The 16,665-nt window shown below is 55.5% G+C and overlaps 7 protein-coding genes across 7 annotated transcripts; 5 read left to right on the top strand and 2 right to left on the bottom strand.

Annotated features, from left to right (window-relative positions):
- Window positions 1-886: 886 nt before the first annotated feature.
- BU26DRAFT_121945 (uncharacterized protein) lies at window positions 887-1,834 on the top strand. Its single transcript, XM_033819538.1, has one exon. The coding sequence runs from the start codon at window positions 1,253-1,255 to the stop codon at window positions 1,745-1,747; it is 495 nt and encodes a 164-aa protein (XP_033677941.1). The 5' UTR covers window positions 887-1,252; the 3' UTR covers window positions 1,748-1,834.
- Window positions 1,835-4,215: 2,381 nt separating this feature from the next.
- Window positions 4,216-5,517, bottom strand: BU26DRAFT_493722 (uncharacterized protein; the record flags this gene model as incomplete). Its single annotated transcript, XM_033826158.1, has 2 exons — window positions 4,216-4,643; window positions 4,728-5,517. The coding sequence occupies 2 exons, from the start codon at window positions 5,515-5,517 to the stop codon at window positions 4,216-4,218; spliced, it is 1,218 nt and encodes a 405-aa protein (XP_033677940.1).
- A 227-nt stretch (window positions 5,518-5,744) lies between these two features.
- On the top strand, window positions 5,745-8,079 carry BU26DRAFT_523925 (uncharacterized protein). Its single transcript, XM_033830166.1, has 2 exons — window positions 5,745-7,821; window positions 7,869-8,079. The coding sequence occupies exons 1-2, from the start codon at window positions 5,830-5,832 to the stop codon at window positions 7,992-7,994; spliced, it is 2,118 nt and encodes a 705-aa protein (XP_033677939.1). The 5' UTR covers window positions 5,745-5,829; the 3' UTR covers window positions 7,995-8,079.
- Window positions 8,080-8,614: 535 nt separating this feature from the next.
- BU26DRAFT_510153 (uncharacterized protein) lies at window positions 8,615-9,353 on the bottom strand (the record flags this gene model as incomplete). The annotated part of the gene is made up of 2 exons (XM_033827206.1): window positions 8,615-9,277; window positions 9,351-9,353. The coding sequence occupies 2 exons, from the start codon at window positions 9,351-9,353 to the stop codon at window positions 8,615-8,617; spliced, it is 666 nt and encodes a 221-aa protein (XP_033677938.1).
- A 531-nt stretch (window positions 9,354-9,884) lies between these two features.
- BU26DRAFT_121885 (uncharacterized protein) lies at window positions 9,885-11,169 on the top strand. The gene is made up of 2 exons (XM_033819535.1): window positions 9,885-10,149; window positions 10,202-11,169. Exons 1-2 carry the CDS (start codon window positions 10,093-10,095, stop codon window positions 10,877-10,879), a joined length of 735 nt encoding a protein of 244 aa, XP_033677937.1. The 5' UTR covers window positions 9,885-10,092; the 3' UTR covers window positions 10,880-11,169.
- A 216-nt stretch (window positions 11,170-11,385) lies between these two features.
- Window positions 11,386-12,773, top strand: BU26DRAFT_121868 (uncharacterized protein). Its single transcript, XM_033819534.1, has 3 exons — window positions 11,386-12,050; window positions 12,228-12,431; window positions 12,634-12,773. Exons 1-3 carry the CDS (start codon window positions 11,806-11,808, stop codon window positions 12,704-12,706), a joined length of 522 nt encoding a protein of 173 aa, XP_033677936.1. The 5' UTR covers window positions 11,386-11,805; the 3' UTR covers window positions 12,707-12,773.
- A 14-nt stretch (window positions 12,774-12,787) lies between these two features.
- Window positions 12,788-15,321, top strand: BU26DRAFT_438087 (uncharacterized protein; the record flags this gene model as incomplete). Its single annotated transcript, XM_033824274.1, has 5 exons — window positions 12,788-13,153; window positions 13,209-13,236; window positions 13,296-13,996; window positions 14,050-14,843; window positions 14,952-15,321. 5 exons carry the CDS (start codon window positions 12,788-12,790, stop codon window positions 15,319-15,321), a joined length of 2,259 nt encoding a protein of 752 aa, XP_033677935.1.
- Between the last annotated feature and the right edge of the window lie 1,344 nt (window positions 15,322-16,665).

Genomic DNA, 16,665 nt, shown 5'->3' with positions numbered 1-16,665 from the left:
AAGGCAGTGCCCTCTCTAACAAGCTTTCTACCTCCCGCTTCCGCGGGCTTCCGTGCTTGGTTCTGACTTGCTTGCCGCGGCTTGCTATTTCCGTTCCGCGTCGTTGGGATCGTGTAGATGGGCTGGCGCGTCGTCATTACTGTATTCGAAAGTGATCGCGTAGCTCAGGATGGAGGTTGGCGCGGTACGACATTGCTAGCTCCAGCTCTATACGTGGCTAGGGCCGGGGTGAGAAAAGCTTGCGAAAGCTTGTAAGAGCTTGAGTTGGTTGCGATGTGATACGGTACTATCATATGCACGACCGAGATCGACGGTTTGTGAGAGTGAGAAGGAGGCGCAGGTCGAACTGGCGTTACTTGCGCTACGGAGCACACGCGTTACTTTGACGGTTAGGTTGGGGCTGGCGGAACAGGAAGGTGAGAGGAAGTGAAGTGGTGGGAAGAAGAGTCGCAGGTAAGGGTATCACCGTCCCGAATTTAAATGAGGGTGTTGACAGCGCTGTGGTGCTGGTCATCTCCATTATGCCGACGCTATAGTGGAACTACTACCTTCCGTGCGGAACCCAGCGGACGCAGGACTCCATGTCCAAACATCTACCTTTGTTTTCTTCTACTCCGCGGTCCTAGGGCAGGGGAAATGGAGGTTCGGTCTGCGTACTTTGGAAGTATTCATTGCAGCGCTGGGGTCGCTTCAGGAGCGGAACGTAACTCCATACACGCGATTGTTTAGCCTATAGAGACTCTTCACCATGTTTTTGGCTGAAGGAAGAGCAAGAGCGCAACGCATGAGCGGCTCCTGATTCTTCTTCGTGACAGCACCATATCCTGGATCCCACACGGAGCTTAGCTTTAGGAACCGCCATAAATGCTTAGTCTCTGCGTTGTTGGAGATATATGCGGTGCGCTCCGAGGGAAGAGGTGGCCGAAGGACATATTTTGACTTGCACAACTCTTTTTGCTTTCCGTGGAGAGGAGAGAAAAGGTCTCCATGATACTACAGGCCCGGGGTTTGGAAGGGCTGGTATATCGTTGAGATGCGAACAGGAAACCTCCATGAAACTGCACGAGCTTTTCTTTAGCTCCTCATGTCTGCGCTCAAAGGAAGATTCGTGGCACGCATTTAAGTTTTGGAGACGTTCGAGATGTTCATCTAGCGTTGGAGGTAGCCCGAGAAGAGTCGCTCTATCCATGACGGGCCTTTATCACTCGCTCTAATAGCTAGACAGGGATATCAGACGAACATAGCGGCGGCCATGGTGATGTTTTCTTGTGCCCGCAGCGGGGAGAACATCTCTCCATGGGATACTGGGCTAGATACTTCTAGACTCCTCAGCGTGGCAGGATGCCGTAGTGAAGAACCCCGGGCGGATTGCGAGTTTAAGGTTAGAGAGAGGACGCAGACTGCTCCATGCCACGTGCAATTTTGCACTTGCAGCCGGGGGAAGTATACGGGGACGAGAGAGTCTTTGCTCAAGCGCAGCATAAGGCAGGTTTTGCATGGTTTCGAAAGACAGCCACAAGGATCCGGAAAAGCAGTCTCCCCATGTGTTGATCTTGCGTCGCTTTTTGGTCACCTCACAGAGCAATCCCATCGCCTCCACTCACAGGTATTTTCTCCGACATGGGCCTATTATTCTGAGTCTCCTTCGGTCCACAAAGGCTCAACTTGTAGGAATGTGGTATTCGCCTTAGACATATTGCGTCAGGCTAGCCTTTTAAGATTCTTAGAGAAGACAGGTGTAGAGTAGCGTACTCGGAACTGAAAGAAGGGGGAAGACATCAACTTCGTGGAAACTTCCTTCTGAGTCTGGAACAACATAGAAGCGGTTCTCACGCTCTTTGGTTACAAGCCATCAGGTGAGCAGTATCGAACTTCTAGATTTCTGGATGCGGGCGGGAGAGTGTGGTGGAGCATTCGCAGCTCACACCCTCGCGATACCAGCAGCTGGCGTGACCGTAATTTGAGTTCGGCAGAAAGCCCTAGACCGGGTCATATCGTGAAACTCCACTGGCTTCTTTGTTCCAGCGCCGACCCGTCTCATGGCTCGCGGCGTGAAGTAGTTTTGGAGCTCGGAAAGCGCCCACGTATGCGCGAGCTCGTCGCTCCACAGATAGACATACCTGAAAGCCACGTTCACTTTGAAAAAGGGTTTCGAACCAGAGTTCATTGCCTTCTTTCTTGACCATTTGTTACTGTGCCCTAGAGTCGCTGCGGTCATCGCTGCCATGTAGCGGCTGGGTGATGGCTTGAACGCCTTCATCTCGGAGGGCGCTCCAATTTTGGGCCCTGCTCGCCAGAGCCACACATACTGCAAGAAAGGGATGCCTTTATTTCATGTTCGGAGTTTCCTTCCACGGGCGTAGGGGGGAGATGGGGGGTGCTGCGAGAGTCATAATTTTGGATCTCAGTGTGTTTCCAGAAGGCCGAGCGTCTCTCCATACGGTCTGTTGTTCTCCCATTTTGGGACGACCATTGGTGGGATCTCCGGTGTTTTTAGAAGGCCTTGGGGAAGTGTGGAGTGAGGGGGCAGCTTTTCTGAGGGGTGGAAGAGGTTAATATAAACCTCGCACGGACGGGTCGCTTAGTCTGCGAATCTGGAAAAGTGACTATGTATTCGGAGCATGATGCAGCCAGGAACGACACAGGAGTTCTTGGGGATGCACTCAACGCATGACTGGAGCAAATCAGCGCATTGGCCGTAGCGAACTGGGATTCTCTTTGGGAAGCCATTAATCCAGATGCAAGTTCTTCTGGACGCCCTGGTGCCGGGAAACGACGGGCTTGATGCTGGCAGGGTAGCTCAGAGAGGGGAACATAGGTAAAGGCCTGTGATTGAAAAGTCCGAGCAGGAGGAGCTCCCATGTATGCCTGCCTTCGCTGGTTTCGGAAGAGGCCATAACACTAAGCTGACTGGTTTTGAGCCCCGCTCCTTGCTTGGGAGCCTCCTGGATGCATGGAGTTCCATGCAAGAATGGAGGTGTATATTCGGTTCGGAGTCTCTTCGGAATCCAACATCAGTCGGCAGTCGATCGCTTTTAGTGGCCTGATTGCCCTTAAACGACTGAGTCCAAGCACATGGACGGTTCCATGCGCCAGAACTTGCGGGGTTTTCCTAGTATTGGCGACGGCGCACCAACATGTCCCATAGTAGACCTCGGTTTCCTCCGAAGCGGCCAACAAGCACTTCATAGGGCAGCGTACGCGTACTTTTCATTGAGACGAGGACAGCGCTCGGCCCCATGGGGGTTCGGGTTCGGATTTTCGATTTTCGGAGCCCCTGTATCGATCATAGCTGTTTTTGGACCCCAGGAACACATCGAATTGACGGATTCGTAATTTTAGGGGGAAATCCATTGTCGTGGGGGAACAATATTCCTTCTGAATGAGGATAAGCGAAAGGCGCTCCGTAAATTATTTGTTCGTGGCGTATTTCGGTTTAGCGGGATCGCAGGTCATCAAGAAGAGGCTCCTGGAGTTTGAGTATGCATACTCGGAGACAATCCGACCGAACATGTCCGCATTCTTCAACGCCTTTTAGAGATTCCGAAATTCTGCCCATGCTTGACATACATACAGAGTTTTGGATACACCTGCTCGAGCTGAGGTAAAGGAGTGTGCGAAAGGAAAGCAAGCGCCAAGGGGATACGGTATATATACCCTACTCTAGTTTGGGAATGCTTGAGCTGAAGGTAACATTGAGCTGCAAAGGGCGATTCCCGAAACGGCAAAGAGGTATCGACGCCTTCCGGAATCTGCAATGATGACGTGGATTGAACCATGAACATGAAGAGAAACTGTGAGGGTAGCGATGACATGTGAATGAGACGAAGCTTACATTCGCTCTACAAGCTATGAAGCTATGTAGAGAATCTATACGCCATAAGGTAAAGCAGACGACTCCTTTAAGTAGGTGACAATTCTCAGCAATATGATCCAGTGCACTTTGAGGGTGCACGCGCTTGGTGCGAACGACCTTTGTTCAGCCGAACAGGATCTACCCTACGGGCTGAAATGGTCGAGGTCAAGACAGGCCCTTCGCATATCCTCGCAGATGATCCGAAGAGGGATTAAGGTATCCAAGAGCCATATGGACATCTTAATGACCCGAGGATATACGGAGCGAGCAAACAACATCCCGACGTAAGTGCAAACCATTCTATAGATACGGTGAGCCATTCTTCGGAAGATTCGACTGATCGAAGGTGTGTTATGCCATTAAGGGGGTAAGTGATCCAGGATTGAACCTTTTATCCCCAGCGGTGTCTTGAGTTCTTCGATTTTTGCCACCAAATCGGGCATATTGCGTCGCAGAGGGCCAGGCTCTATTCCTGCACGCTTGCAGGCTTCCAAAACTTGCCTTAGTTCTCTTAGAGCATCCGTGTACTTTGCCTGCTTCTCTGGTGCCATATGACCGGTGTTGTCGCCGTCTTCGCTCGTGTCCATATTCCTATCGTCCTCCCCCCCGGACTGTGCAGTGCCCAGGATGAGATCACTGATCCAGAGTCCGAGCTTAACTCGTAGTTGAAGCAGTCCCTCGTGCTTATCGAAAGGCGGCGACTCCATTTTCCCATCAAGCTCCTTGCAAATATCCCTTGCTTGGGCAAGCTCCTCCTCCCGGAGCGCGGCTTCGTGCGCATGAGCGTCTTCTGAATCCGTAGAGCTCTCACTCTCCGAGGCGACACTAGTAGATCTTGACCGATGGAGCCTCCGATACTCCTTCCGTGCACGTTTGCTCTTCTCGTAGACTTCTCGGATCCGAAGCTCGAAGTAAGGCGGGAGAAATGTCCTAGCGTCCACTGCGCGAGGCGCGAGCTTTCTATATGGATATTGAACAGTCAAACGCTTGAGGTAATCCAGCGCAAGTTCGAAGCCGTCTTCTGTAAAGGTCTCATCTTCGTGGACTTGCGGTTGCTCTTCATCGGGACTGCGCGCATGAACGCCCTCATTTCGGATATAATTAGACTCAGATGATGGCTTTCGACGCAGCAACAGCTCTGCGCTAATGGTCCAGCGCTCATGGTTGCGAGGGTCGATTGGACGACCGGCGGCCTGGGTCCTTAAGATCATGCCCCATGCTCTCGATGCGCGATCGTAATCTCCCTCGAGTAGACAACGGTGCATAACGGTAGATAGAATTTCGAGATGCTTCTGCCTCAATGCGCGCTTGTCGCTGGTCCCACCAGCTGGATCGAAAACGGCAGGGGTTAAGCTGGCCATCTCCTCCGCAACGCTGGCGTAGGTGAACTGGCCCTTTGATGCTGCAGCAGGGGTATGGGGGAATGGCGGTGGAGGGAGCTCAAACGCGTCGTCGGGCAATAGACCCGCGACACGCAGCTGCTCTGCTTCTAGGGGTTCAGATGAGGCGAATGATTGCGCGTTTGAAGTAGCGGACGGGCCCGCCGCGGCGTCGTCCTCATCCTCGTCGTGTTTCCTCTTAGTCGGGCGCCTGTATTGGCTTGCGCGCAGCGAGTGTGTCGTTTGCCGGCCCCATCGCAGTTGAGGAGCAAATATGTCCATGTTTGTGCCTGGTTAGGAACCACGCAATTCGGCCGGACGCAACCGGAACACCGGGCGAGTGAACACGCGCCGCGGAGGCTGCGTGTGAGCGAGCTGAAAAAAATTCAACGGGTGTCAAGGCTGAGTCGGCGCAGGTGGAGTGTTGAGTTCGTCACCGCCCAGCCTCGTGACTGCCTTAGGTAATGCGACCCCGGCGGCGACCAGGCCCTACATCACCCATCACCGCCAGGAACTTCACCACCGCACCCGCCCCTTCACCACGCCCGAATATTCTTCCCGCGGCCTGCCTTCACCGCTGGTCGGCCTCCAAGCATGGGCCAGGCCAACTCCAGAGGCACGTCGGACCCGCGCCCCCGCAGCAGACTGCGCCCAACATCATGGGCGCCTTCGCTGAGTCCGCTGCCGCTGCCTGAGAGCGGCAGCGTGCCAGAGCTGCTGCGCTCGCCGCCCCCGTCGTCTTCGAGGCCGCTCTCTCAGAGGTTTAATCCGTTCAACATTTTGTCGACGCACCATGAGCGCTCAGACGGCGCATCGTCTGGGCGGGATGGTGCCATCACCAGTCTTCAGCGCCGCCGCTCCAGGATCACGAGAGCACGCTCGTCCCTCTCTTCCATCCCGAACCTCTTCCACCGCCGTATTTCTAGCAGACCTCGCGACGACGAATCGCCATACGCCTCCTCCGCATCCCCCACTTTCCCCGAAGCCTCGCGCTCCACGCTCCGACATACCACGAGTACCGGATACGAACGTAGCCCTTACCTCCCGCGAGTACATGTGCCAGACTTGGATTTGAATTTCGACGACCTCCCCAACAACGCAAATACCGACCCTTCGCATCCACACCCACCGAGACTAAGCTCAGCGAGACGGGACGGGCGGGCCTCGTCTATGATCCCGTCCTTTCGGCCAGACAGAGGCCTTCGTAGCATATCAAGTTCGTTACGCAGAAGGCGTTCTCCAATAAGGCGCGAAGAAGACCAGGCTGCTATGCTCTCTCGCCTGCTTTCTGTCGCAGCAGCAGCTACCGCAGCTTCACTCATGGGAGACGACCACAGAGCAGTCTCGGAAGCCCGCAGTGTGGCGGGCGATGGCGAGGACGGCACCTTTGACAACTTCTTACAAGCTCTGCAGAATGGGAGGATTGCGTCGGCGCTGAGGCAGAGTGGCAATAGCAACGAAGACGGAGCCGATATACTGGGTGGCCACCCCGCCCCACTCAACTTTTTCAGGATGTTCAGGTTCGGTTCTCCTGTTGGAAGGAGGAACGATACACCGTCAGGAAGTCGCGAAGGTGGATCTGCGGAGAATCAAGATGGGGAGGATGACGACAGTGGGAGGATGGTTCCCATCATCATCGTGGGCATCAGGTCCATCAACCCAGGAAGCGGGAGCTCGCAGGACGATAATATCCCACCCTTCCTCGACGCCCTTTCCAGCTTCCCTACGCCCTTGTCATCGTCTGAAGATGACGCGATGGATGGGATGCTACGTCAGCCCCCACATACAACGAGGTTCAGTCACCGCCGGCGCGCCTCGATGGGAGGCTACAATAACCTTACATCTAGTTACGACAACCAGAGACACTACCGTGCGCCTGACCGGCCGCGCCCCTGGTCCACCGTCTCCGACTCCCCCGCGGGTCCTCTCCCTCCTCCCTCAACTCCCGCTAGCTCTGGGCTCTCCGCCGTCTCCTCTGGAGCCACCACGCCGACCTTCTCCACCTCGCCGCCCTCCCCCACAGTCCAGTCTACAGCTCCATCGCGACGTGGAAGCTTCATGCGCAGAGCAACAGGGCCAAGCTTGGAGCCGCCCGCGGAAGAGCCTCAGACATATCACCGTACCCCACGTCAACGTCGGCTGAGCGAGTCAGACTTCACAAGGTTCGGCTCGGGTGCTTCGCGCAGGAACGGCGTTGTGGAGCCCGACCATAACCCTGGAGAGGGTTCAAGAAGTTGGATCATCTACGTTCTCGGGGGCAGCTACCCAGAGAACCATCCTATTCTGACTACCCCAAGCCTCTTCACCGATTCGCCTACGTACGAAGACATGCTCCTTCTAAACAGCTTACTTGGTCCGGCCAAACCCCCGGTCGCGAGCGAAGAGGACGTGGCATCTGCACCTGGTCTCTTCCGGATTCGCAATCGGTCGGGAGTTCTAGTGGCAGAAGCCATCGAAGATTCGGATACCATCGGCCTCACCGCGGATGCGCGCTGTTTGGTCTGCCTGAGCGACTTTGAAGTTGACGAGGAGGCGCGCAGGCTCATAAGATGTGGACACTTGTTCCATAGGCTCTGTATCGACCAGGTGAGTCAGCCTTCTGATTCTGTGCAATGGATATACTGACTGTTTAGTGGTTGACAACCGGCCGCAATTCCTGCCCTCTATGTAGGGGTCAAGGAGTGGAAGAGAAATCTACCGACAGCGCAGAGCCAACTTCTCCTGACGTCGCGGATGCGTCGTCACAAACACATGCCTGATGATGCGCCCTTCCCGTCGGCGATCCTGCCATGATCACTTTGGGATGGCGGGTTCGCTCTTTCTTTTGCCGCAAACCCGTCTCATGCTCGTCTAGCTTTGTCTTGCTTTGGCCCTGATAGGGCACTTTCTCCCGTTTATTTGGATATCCCCGGTAACGATTTTCATCACCATCTTCTCAAGAGGGAAGACATCTCTTTACGCAGAGCCAATATCCGTCCAGGGCTCTTAATGCGTCGTCATTCAGTTTGCAGCGTTCGGCGTTGTTGTTGTGTTTAGGCATATAGGGCCGTTGTTATATGGGTTGGGATACGGAAATGGATAAAGCGGGTTTATGAGGATCGGAACAGGGCATCTTTGGGAACGAGAATGGTCCCCCGGCGTAGGGTAGGGGGAGCGATCTGAGGCATTTTGGGACGCATGTGAAAGATGCACGACTGAACGACTATTTCTTCTAGGGTTTTGGAACTGCGTGTATATGGTCTTTTGGACAGCAAGTAGTAGTCAGTTTAATGCGACGATGGCATGGAAGCTGCGAGATGCCGCAGCGGAAGCAGATGCAGACTCAGAAATGGACATGCTGATGGCGCAACGAATCACCTTGCAGCCCAGGACCTCGGAACTATGGATGCTGCGGAGCCATGTCAGTGCCTATTGCGGCATGCAATCCGCGGGCTATCCGCCATGGGCCCGAGTACGATATTGAGCGTTGAATTGGTGGCGGCTGGAGGAAATGAATCATTGAACGACCGACGCGTTCGATAAAGTTCGAAGCGCTGTCCCAGCGAAGAAGCCGCCCAGAAGATTCGGCCGCTTCTAGCGCGTGCCCGACGCGCGCGGGAGTGTCCCCGTTGAGCGATTCAGGGCTGGTGGTGGTCGAGGCACACCGTGCTGCTCGGAGTGCTTGGCTAGCCCCGACCGACAGCCGGATCTGGGCGGATCTGCTATCATTGAGGAAGAAGGGCGAGTACCCGGTAATGTTGCTTCTGGAAGGAAGGTTGTCCTTGCGAGGTTTCATTTTCCTACGGAGGGACGGACGTGGGTTGCTGATGGCGATGATGGCCCATACGAGAATGTAGTCGCCGTCAATAGCGCTTGACGGGATGGCGGTATACAGTATAAGGGCTCCTGCGCGCGCGGCAACTCTTTTGATCGACCATCCCGGGGGGTTACGAGCTTCGGACCGCAACCGCCAGGCACAATCGGACAAGAGCGCCGACGTGGTTAAGGATGCCTTGCCCTGAAGCTGAGGTCGGACGCGGCCAAGCCCAGTATTCGCTATTACCTGCCCCGTACCCGCTGCATCCGAAATATCGGATCAGGCGTTCCTGCTGATGCATGACAACACCCTCTCTCACCATTGTGCTGCTGGTGCTGTCCGCGAGAGAATGCAAATCCGCCTTGATACGGCGCTATACGATGTACGCAAGACCGCTCGAGTTTGATTATTACAATTTGCCATTTGATATGGCAATTCATGCGGGGTGCGGGCCATCCCTTCCTGGCGTTGATGCGGGCCTGATGGGAGGCGCATTATCGAATGACCATCTTCCATGCGGTGCCAGAAAGTTCAAAGCACCGACGCAACAGCAAAAGAAACACCATGCCGCTGTGTTCCCGCGATCTGACGAATCCCGAGAGCGCGGCCTGCGGCTTCTGGGGGAGCGTACAGGAGCAGCATGAGAGGTCCGTCTACACCTCTTTCCCAAATGGGGGCCGCCCGGCCTCGCAGTGAGGAAGTCACGATTGGCCCAACGCGCCGCGAAGGAAGGCACGATGGCCTATCGATTGCTAAAGTGCATTGGGCAAATCTTCCGAGCCGGCAGTCCAATTCCTCCTCTTTTCCCCCAGCCTAGCCTGCTGCGGTGCCACAAACCGTTCGATGTTCGCAGCGCGCGCGGTGGCTCTGGACGATGGCACCACTCATCAGCATCCAGCCATCGGACGAAGCTGGGCCGCGGACACGCGGACGGTCGCGCTGCCCCCGCGCCGCCGCCCGGTGCGGTTTGCGACGCTGTACAGTCACGGAATACGGCGCCCGTGGACGGTAGTCAGCAGGCCGAGAGCGGTGGTGGTTGACAACGGTCCTACAGCACGACGATGGCGCGCAGCATGAGGTTGCACGCACACAGCAGAGCGCAGGCGGGGAGTTTCAGAGTTTCAACGTCAGTCTGTGTGTTTCAACGCCGATCGACGGGTCTCACAAAAGGCTGCGACGGCAGGGTTCAAGCTTGCTCCGGCACGTGGCGCCATCCCACAGAATTGGGTGGCCCCCTTCGACCATCCTTCACGGCTTCACTTCTCCGTCCGCGGCCTGGCAGAGAGTCGAGAGCCAGCGCCGCCGTCGACGCCATGCGCGGTGCCTCGGCCTTCCGTCGCCCATCGAAAGACGCTCCTTTCTTCATGCAAATGCACTGCGCCCGTCACACGCCGGCCCGCACATCGGCGCTCCCAACGTGCCGTGAACGGTCAGAACAGCGCGCCCCAAGACGGGCCTGAGGATGCAATGTCCGGGATCAGCTCGAGCGCGCGGCTTCGGCGTCCTGAGGTCGGCGCTTTGATCTTGGACGAGCGGCCTGCGAGTGCTGCATCGTGTGTGAATCAGGGAGATGCCCATGACGTACAGATTCTGCGCATTAGCCGTCTCCAGCCTCGCCACTCACAAGACGGCGGAACCGCTTTTGCGGCAGCCCCGGTTGGTACCCTAGCAAAAGCGCAGAGAGACACAGAGTCTGTAAAGTCTGAGCTGTCAAGGCATGCCGCCAGACCCCGCCTCCAGTCCCTCATCAATCTTTACTGCTCGACCGCACACAAGACGGATCACGGAATCCGCTGGCGTCTTGTCGACGGCCGGCTGGTCACGGCATTGTTACTCACACCTCACTGAGAGACGGCTCAGAAATGCAGCATTGTGCTCCCTGTCGAGCGTCGTGGTGCTTTCACTAAGGTTTCAATGCTACGACAAACTCTGATATGCGACCCTAGCAGTTGGCGCCCGCCAGCAGATTGGGCCGTCGACGGCATGCCGCTCTGGATATGCGCGCACCAATCCCTGGGTCATGCCGGCGGCTTCAGAGTGCAATGGGTGGCTTCCTCGTAGGCCTCAGATACGCAGGTCTTCCCACGACGACCACAGTACCGGAACGGCCAGGGTGAATCCTAGCTGAGGTTGGGTTGGACAGAACAAGCTCCAGCACCGATCGGGCTAGCAGGCGGCGGCGGCGTTCTCTTCTCGAAACCCAGGCTTCTTTGCTGCCGCCAACGGTGCTGTCACTGTCTGGAAAGGCGGATGGCCCTGGCCAGGCATGTTAATTTTGGGATGCCGAGCTAGCCTAGTTCGGCGGTCGAATATCACTCGATATCTCGACACACGCAAGATTGATGAGGCTCGAAATCCTAGGGGGGCGGCCAGGCAATAGCACGGTATCGTGCATCGGCGCTCGCTCCCCTTTGGGCCGCCAGTGTAAATGGATATAGATGTTTGCCTATATCAAAACTTTGCTGCATACGCCTTCACGCGCTTTCGAGTAAGGGCAGTGGCTGTGGCGCTCCGACGGACACGAACACCAAGCCCAAGTGCCGTCTGGCCCTTAGCTCTTACGCCGGACCTCATTCGCCGACGACTGCTGCGTTGCCGTCTAGCAGTACACACCCCACCTCATCCCTCACTTGCTCTCGTAACTCTGAGCCGGTCTGCAGCCCCTCCGCGCTGCTGCTGTCATCTTCTGGCCGGCCCCACAGCAGCTGCAAAGGCGATCCTGACTTTAGGCATGATGCAGCGCGCTCTGCGAATGGCGTCCCGCCGATTCTGCGATGGCAGCAGAGCAGCAGCAGTTGACAGCTGCGATCATCGGCCAGGATAATAGCAGCAGTGCCGCAGAGGGCAACCTGGAGCGAGACAGGCCCGTACCCCGGCCCGTTGTTCTCGACGGCGGCCCCAGAAGAGGCCTGAGGCTTGCTCTCCCTCCCCCAGACGTCGACGGTGGCCCTGCTGTCATCGCGGAGCGGCAGGGTGGATCATTAATACGGCTGTTAAGGGCCTGCTCATGGATTGCAGAGTGAGTCCTGCGCTAAGATGTGAGCGGAAAGCGGAAACGTCCGGCTCGAATCAAGTCTCTTCAGCGCTGGCGCACGGCCTTCACAAGTCGAGGGCTCGCCGCCCGCGTTGTTCCTTTCTTTGCATGGTGGAGCCAGGGTTGGCTTCTATCCCCGCGCATGTCTGATGAGCACTCTAGTTGTGGATTGAGGGCGTCCAGCATTGCTTCTCCTTGGTTCCATTGCGGGTACATGGCTTCTGGCGCAGGCACAAGCAGGCCATCACGCACTACCTCTGCCTGCGACTGCTGTGCTCCTCTCAACGTCGACAGCACTACCGTTCCGTTTCAGACTGGCACTTCATCTGCCTCCCTGTGTTGCGCCGCAAACCACCTTGCTGCCCGGTGAGCGTCGAGACTCTACCGTGCTGTTTAAAAGCCGGCTGGGTTCTCGTTTCTGGAGCTAGCAAGGGACCCAGCGCAAGCCTCATCCATCTCGTCGCAACTTGCTGTCCTCAAATAGGGCCTTGATTCAGTGCCCAGCGGTTGAACTATCGTCAAACACGCCTTAACTACACTACGACCCGTCCCTGACGCCCTTGTGCAGGCCTTCTTCGCAACACGCCCGCGATCGTCCTCGAATCCCTGCTCTATCCTGGATCTTTCGGGGTCCCGGATGACGTTGATCACACTTCCGCGAGCTTCTTGTCACCAACAACCACCGCTTTGTCGCGCAGCGCCTTCTTCGTAGCGACAGAATCATGTCTGGATACTATCCTCCGAATCACAACATACCGCCTCAGTACTACAATGTTAATCCAAACGCGGTCCCAAATCCCAACTTGGGGAATGTCCCGCCAACGATGACGCCAGACGGCTCTTACCCTTACGCCGCTCACGGCCTCCCAGAAAGCCCGGTGTACCATGGAATTCCCGGACCGTTCGTGCAGTACGGAGAACCGCAAATGCAGCAGACCTACATGAGCCAGTATGAGGATCTCTCCGGTTCCATGGATCCCGCGCAGGGTGGAAATGCGCGCATGAGACGTCGAACCGCTCCCGGCGACCAAGTGAAGCACCGAAGAACCCGCAGCGGATGCTATACTTGCAGGCAACGAAGAGTAAAGGTGATTTGTCAAACATTGCGAAACACAAGCGTCACAGAGCTGACAAAACCCACAGTGTGATGAAGCGCATCCAATATGCGAGAGTAAGTCTTCCCTCTTTGGAACATTTGAATACCGCAGTGCTTAGGACCGTTCACTCTAGGATGCCGGAAGGGGAACCGTGAGTGTGTCTATCCAGACCTCTCATCTAACCAAAAGACCGGTCGGAGCGGGTCCAAGTCTGGAAAGTCGTCCTCTGCGGACGAGGGCTCCTCTCCAGAGCAGCAAGATGAAGATGCGAAGGAACGGCTACCCGCAATTCTCGACGATGAAGAAGAGGACCTAGAGTCGGATTCGGCGCAGCCGGGAAAGGGTCGGGACGCACGAGAAGCCTCCTCTGACACCCCAGCCTTAACCCTCGATCGCAGCCCTTCGCCGTCCACGGAGACTTCTTCCACAACGACCGCTCCAGCTCCACGACCGCCGGTGTCACGAAAAGGAAGTTATCAGAGCGCAAAGGTGGCATCATCCGGCAGGCCGGCTCCCATACTGGCCAAGGACGTACAGTTTTATCTCGACTACTTCAGGAACCATATGTCCCATCACCATTATTCGTTGAAGCGCGATGCCGGCAACTTCCTCAAGACCGACTTTCTGCAGCAAACGATGAAATACGAACCTTTACGGTACGCGGTCGTGGGCTACGCTGCTTACTTCCACACGCTTTCGCAACCAGGTGGTCATATCAACACCTTCCTGCAGTACTACAACGAATCCGTCTCTCGCCTCCGCCTCTCCATCACCAAGAACAAGAAGCAGGGCCTCGCAACTTTTCTGACCATTCTGCAGCTTGCAGCCATCGAGGTGAGGAGTATAGGCCCAACATACTTTTGTGACTGGCTAACTGAACTCACCAGGAGGTACTCGGCGACTGGGTCAACCTCATGGGGCACCAAAAGGCCGCCTACGAAATGTTGACGCGGCTGTACACTCCACAGACGATCGTCCAGTCCGATTTTCTCCTGAAGGTTCTCCTGTGGTACATTCGATTCGATCTCTTCGTTGGCTTCCAGTCCGGCGGAGAAGCTGTGCTTGACCGGGAGTGGTATGTTGCGGTGCATGATTATTACTCGCAGAAGTGCCGCGACAACCCCGACGACCTGACGCTGAAATACGAGGAACGATTTGCGCACTCTCGGCTTGTGGCCAAAGATTCAAGCGACCTATTTTCGCGCAAGGCGAAAGGTCTGATCAGCGACGAAGCTTTCATGGAACAACTACCAAAGTTGGACGAGAGGGTGAGGAGCTTGGACAAGAACATCGACCCGGCACTCCTCGAATCCCAGGACAAGATCGAGAGCATTCTCGGCTCACCCGATCCTGATGACATCGTTAATCCATATGAACCTGGTATCCTCTGGGAAGGGCCGCGCTGGACCTCCAACTACCTTCTCCTCGACATGTATGGCATCATGCTCATGTACAACATCTCGATTTCTATGGCTATGCGGAAACCTTTCGATCCAGAAATCGTTCAGAAAGCCTATCGTGCAGTGCAGGTTTTCGAAGCGGTGTGCGCATATCCCAATGCACCTCCCGGAGCAATCATCGAAGCGCAAGCGACCTGCGCAATTGCGACAATCTTCTTACCAAAGGACGCAAAGACGGTAAACTGGTGCCGCCGGAATTTTGTTAAGATAGAATCAGCGGGGTATGTGTCTCAATCACCCCAATCATTTTCTCTATCATGTCTTGAACCTATAGCCCCTTGTCTTACCTCTATCACCCACATTCATAACGATGCTAACGGATCTTCTAGATACATCTACTCCGATGTCCTTCGGAACAGAATGCTCGAATCGTACGGGGTCGGTCCGTCGGATTGGTGGTTACCCAACGATGAGGGGTGCCCTCCTATCATCCGCTCTATCAAGAATTTCATCCGGGACCGAACGACGGCACCAAAGGACCAGGTCTCCGAGGACCTGCGGGAGATGAGGGGCATCTTCAGCACGCTCATCATATCAGATTCCCCGCCGGAAGGCAGTCACACGCCTATCGAGGGCACCGTAGGCGGCGCACCAACCCATGTAGATGAGACGCTCATTTACACAGGCGGGTCTCCTGACTATGATTGGAAATACTCTAGCGCAGAGGCGTACGGATCAGGACCATACTCCTCACAGTGAAGGTTGCGGTTGGCGTCGACAGGATGACACGGCCCCGGATGGTGGCTTCGTGCAGCCCAGCAATGCACCCGAAACGCTCTAATATTTCAGCCCTGTCACACAGCGCGGCGTCTCAGAACATCCCGGATGGTGTTCGGTGACACGTACGATCGATACACCAAGCACGACTTGCGTCCCGCATGTGGCGACGCTACAAGATCATCGCTGTGGTACCTTTCTGCATCCGCCTTTCACTAATCCGGCGATTCCAAGCGAGACCCCCCACTTTATGGCACCGCGTCTACCAAACATTTCGAGTTCTTCTGCAAGCTTAGTTTCAACGTCTGGTCAAGGGATCTTCTCCTACTTCACCTTCCATCCTATCGTTATGGAGCACAACGCAACGTCACGACCGCAAGGGGCACGCGCATTACATCAGTTATCGAAGCAAAAGTTAAATTTGAGGGAGGATTCAGGTCAGGTGGCCAAGAGTCGAAATGGATATGCTGAGATACCCAGACAACATGGCAACAAAGGCATTGGCGTATGGCGGTCAACATCTTACACGGCATATACTCGCGTATCGCGTCGCATTCGCTAGATTTCAGTCGTTTTCGGGACGGTCGCTTTCTTCTTCTGCATACGCACGTGGACTGGCTTGCGTGTCCTCTTGATATTTCCTCTCTTCTTCTTGTACGTATTGTACCAGTATGGACTGCTTTCCCGACTGTTCTGTTTTCAGCAATTAGCGTATACCTAGCCTAGCATCAATACTGTGGACATGTTCAGCCAGGAGTGATCCTGCCATCTCCCCTATCCGAGATGCACGGTTTTTCCGCTCGCTATAGTGCTCGCTGACCGATCAGTCATATAACTCATTCACCTCGCAGATGTGACGCGATTCGGCATGGCGCCTTGAGCCAAATATAACTACAATTTAGAAGAGGGTTGGTGTCTGGTGCCCGACTTGACTTTATCCAGACGCTTTCTATTCGAGGAACGGGCACCCTCGTCATCCAGGCGCCCGTCGACCCGACCTCAGATCAGCATATGAAGCGGAGTGAAACAGGTCATGGATTCGAAAAACTTAGACCTGAGCCGCAGATAGATACATGGTGGACGTAGTGGGATCTTAGATCGAGCTCTTGAGGTCTCCTTGCATGTGTTGGTTTCAGGTCTGCAGGTACTTGACGGATTGTGGGCTAAAGATGTATCGGCACAGCTGCGTGGTGATAAGTCCGACCTCTAAGGCCTTTCCTGTGCCTAGTGATATTCTGTATTCGTGAGCTTGAGATAAGTCTGAATTGTAAAAATGGGGTTGACATGAATACCTTCCAACGGTTGCTCTTAGAGAGTGGCCTAATG

Source organism: Trematosphaeria pertusa (assembly GCF_010094035.1).
Source record: "Trematosphaeria pertusa strain CBS 122368 unplaced genomic scaffold BU26scaffold_18, whole genome shotgun sequence".
Lineage (NCBI taxonomy): Eukaryota > Fungi > Ascomycota > Dothideomycetes > Pleosporales > Trematosphaeriaceae > Trematosphaeria > Trematosphaeria pertusa.
Note: the sequence above shows the minus strand (reverse complement) of the source record. Positions and strands in the feature narration are given on the sequence as shown.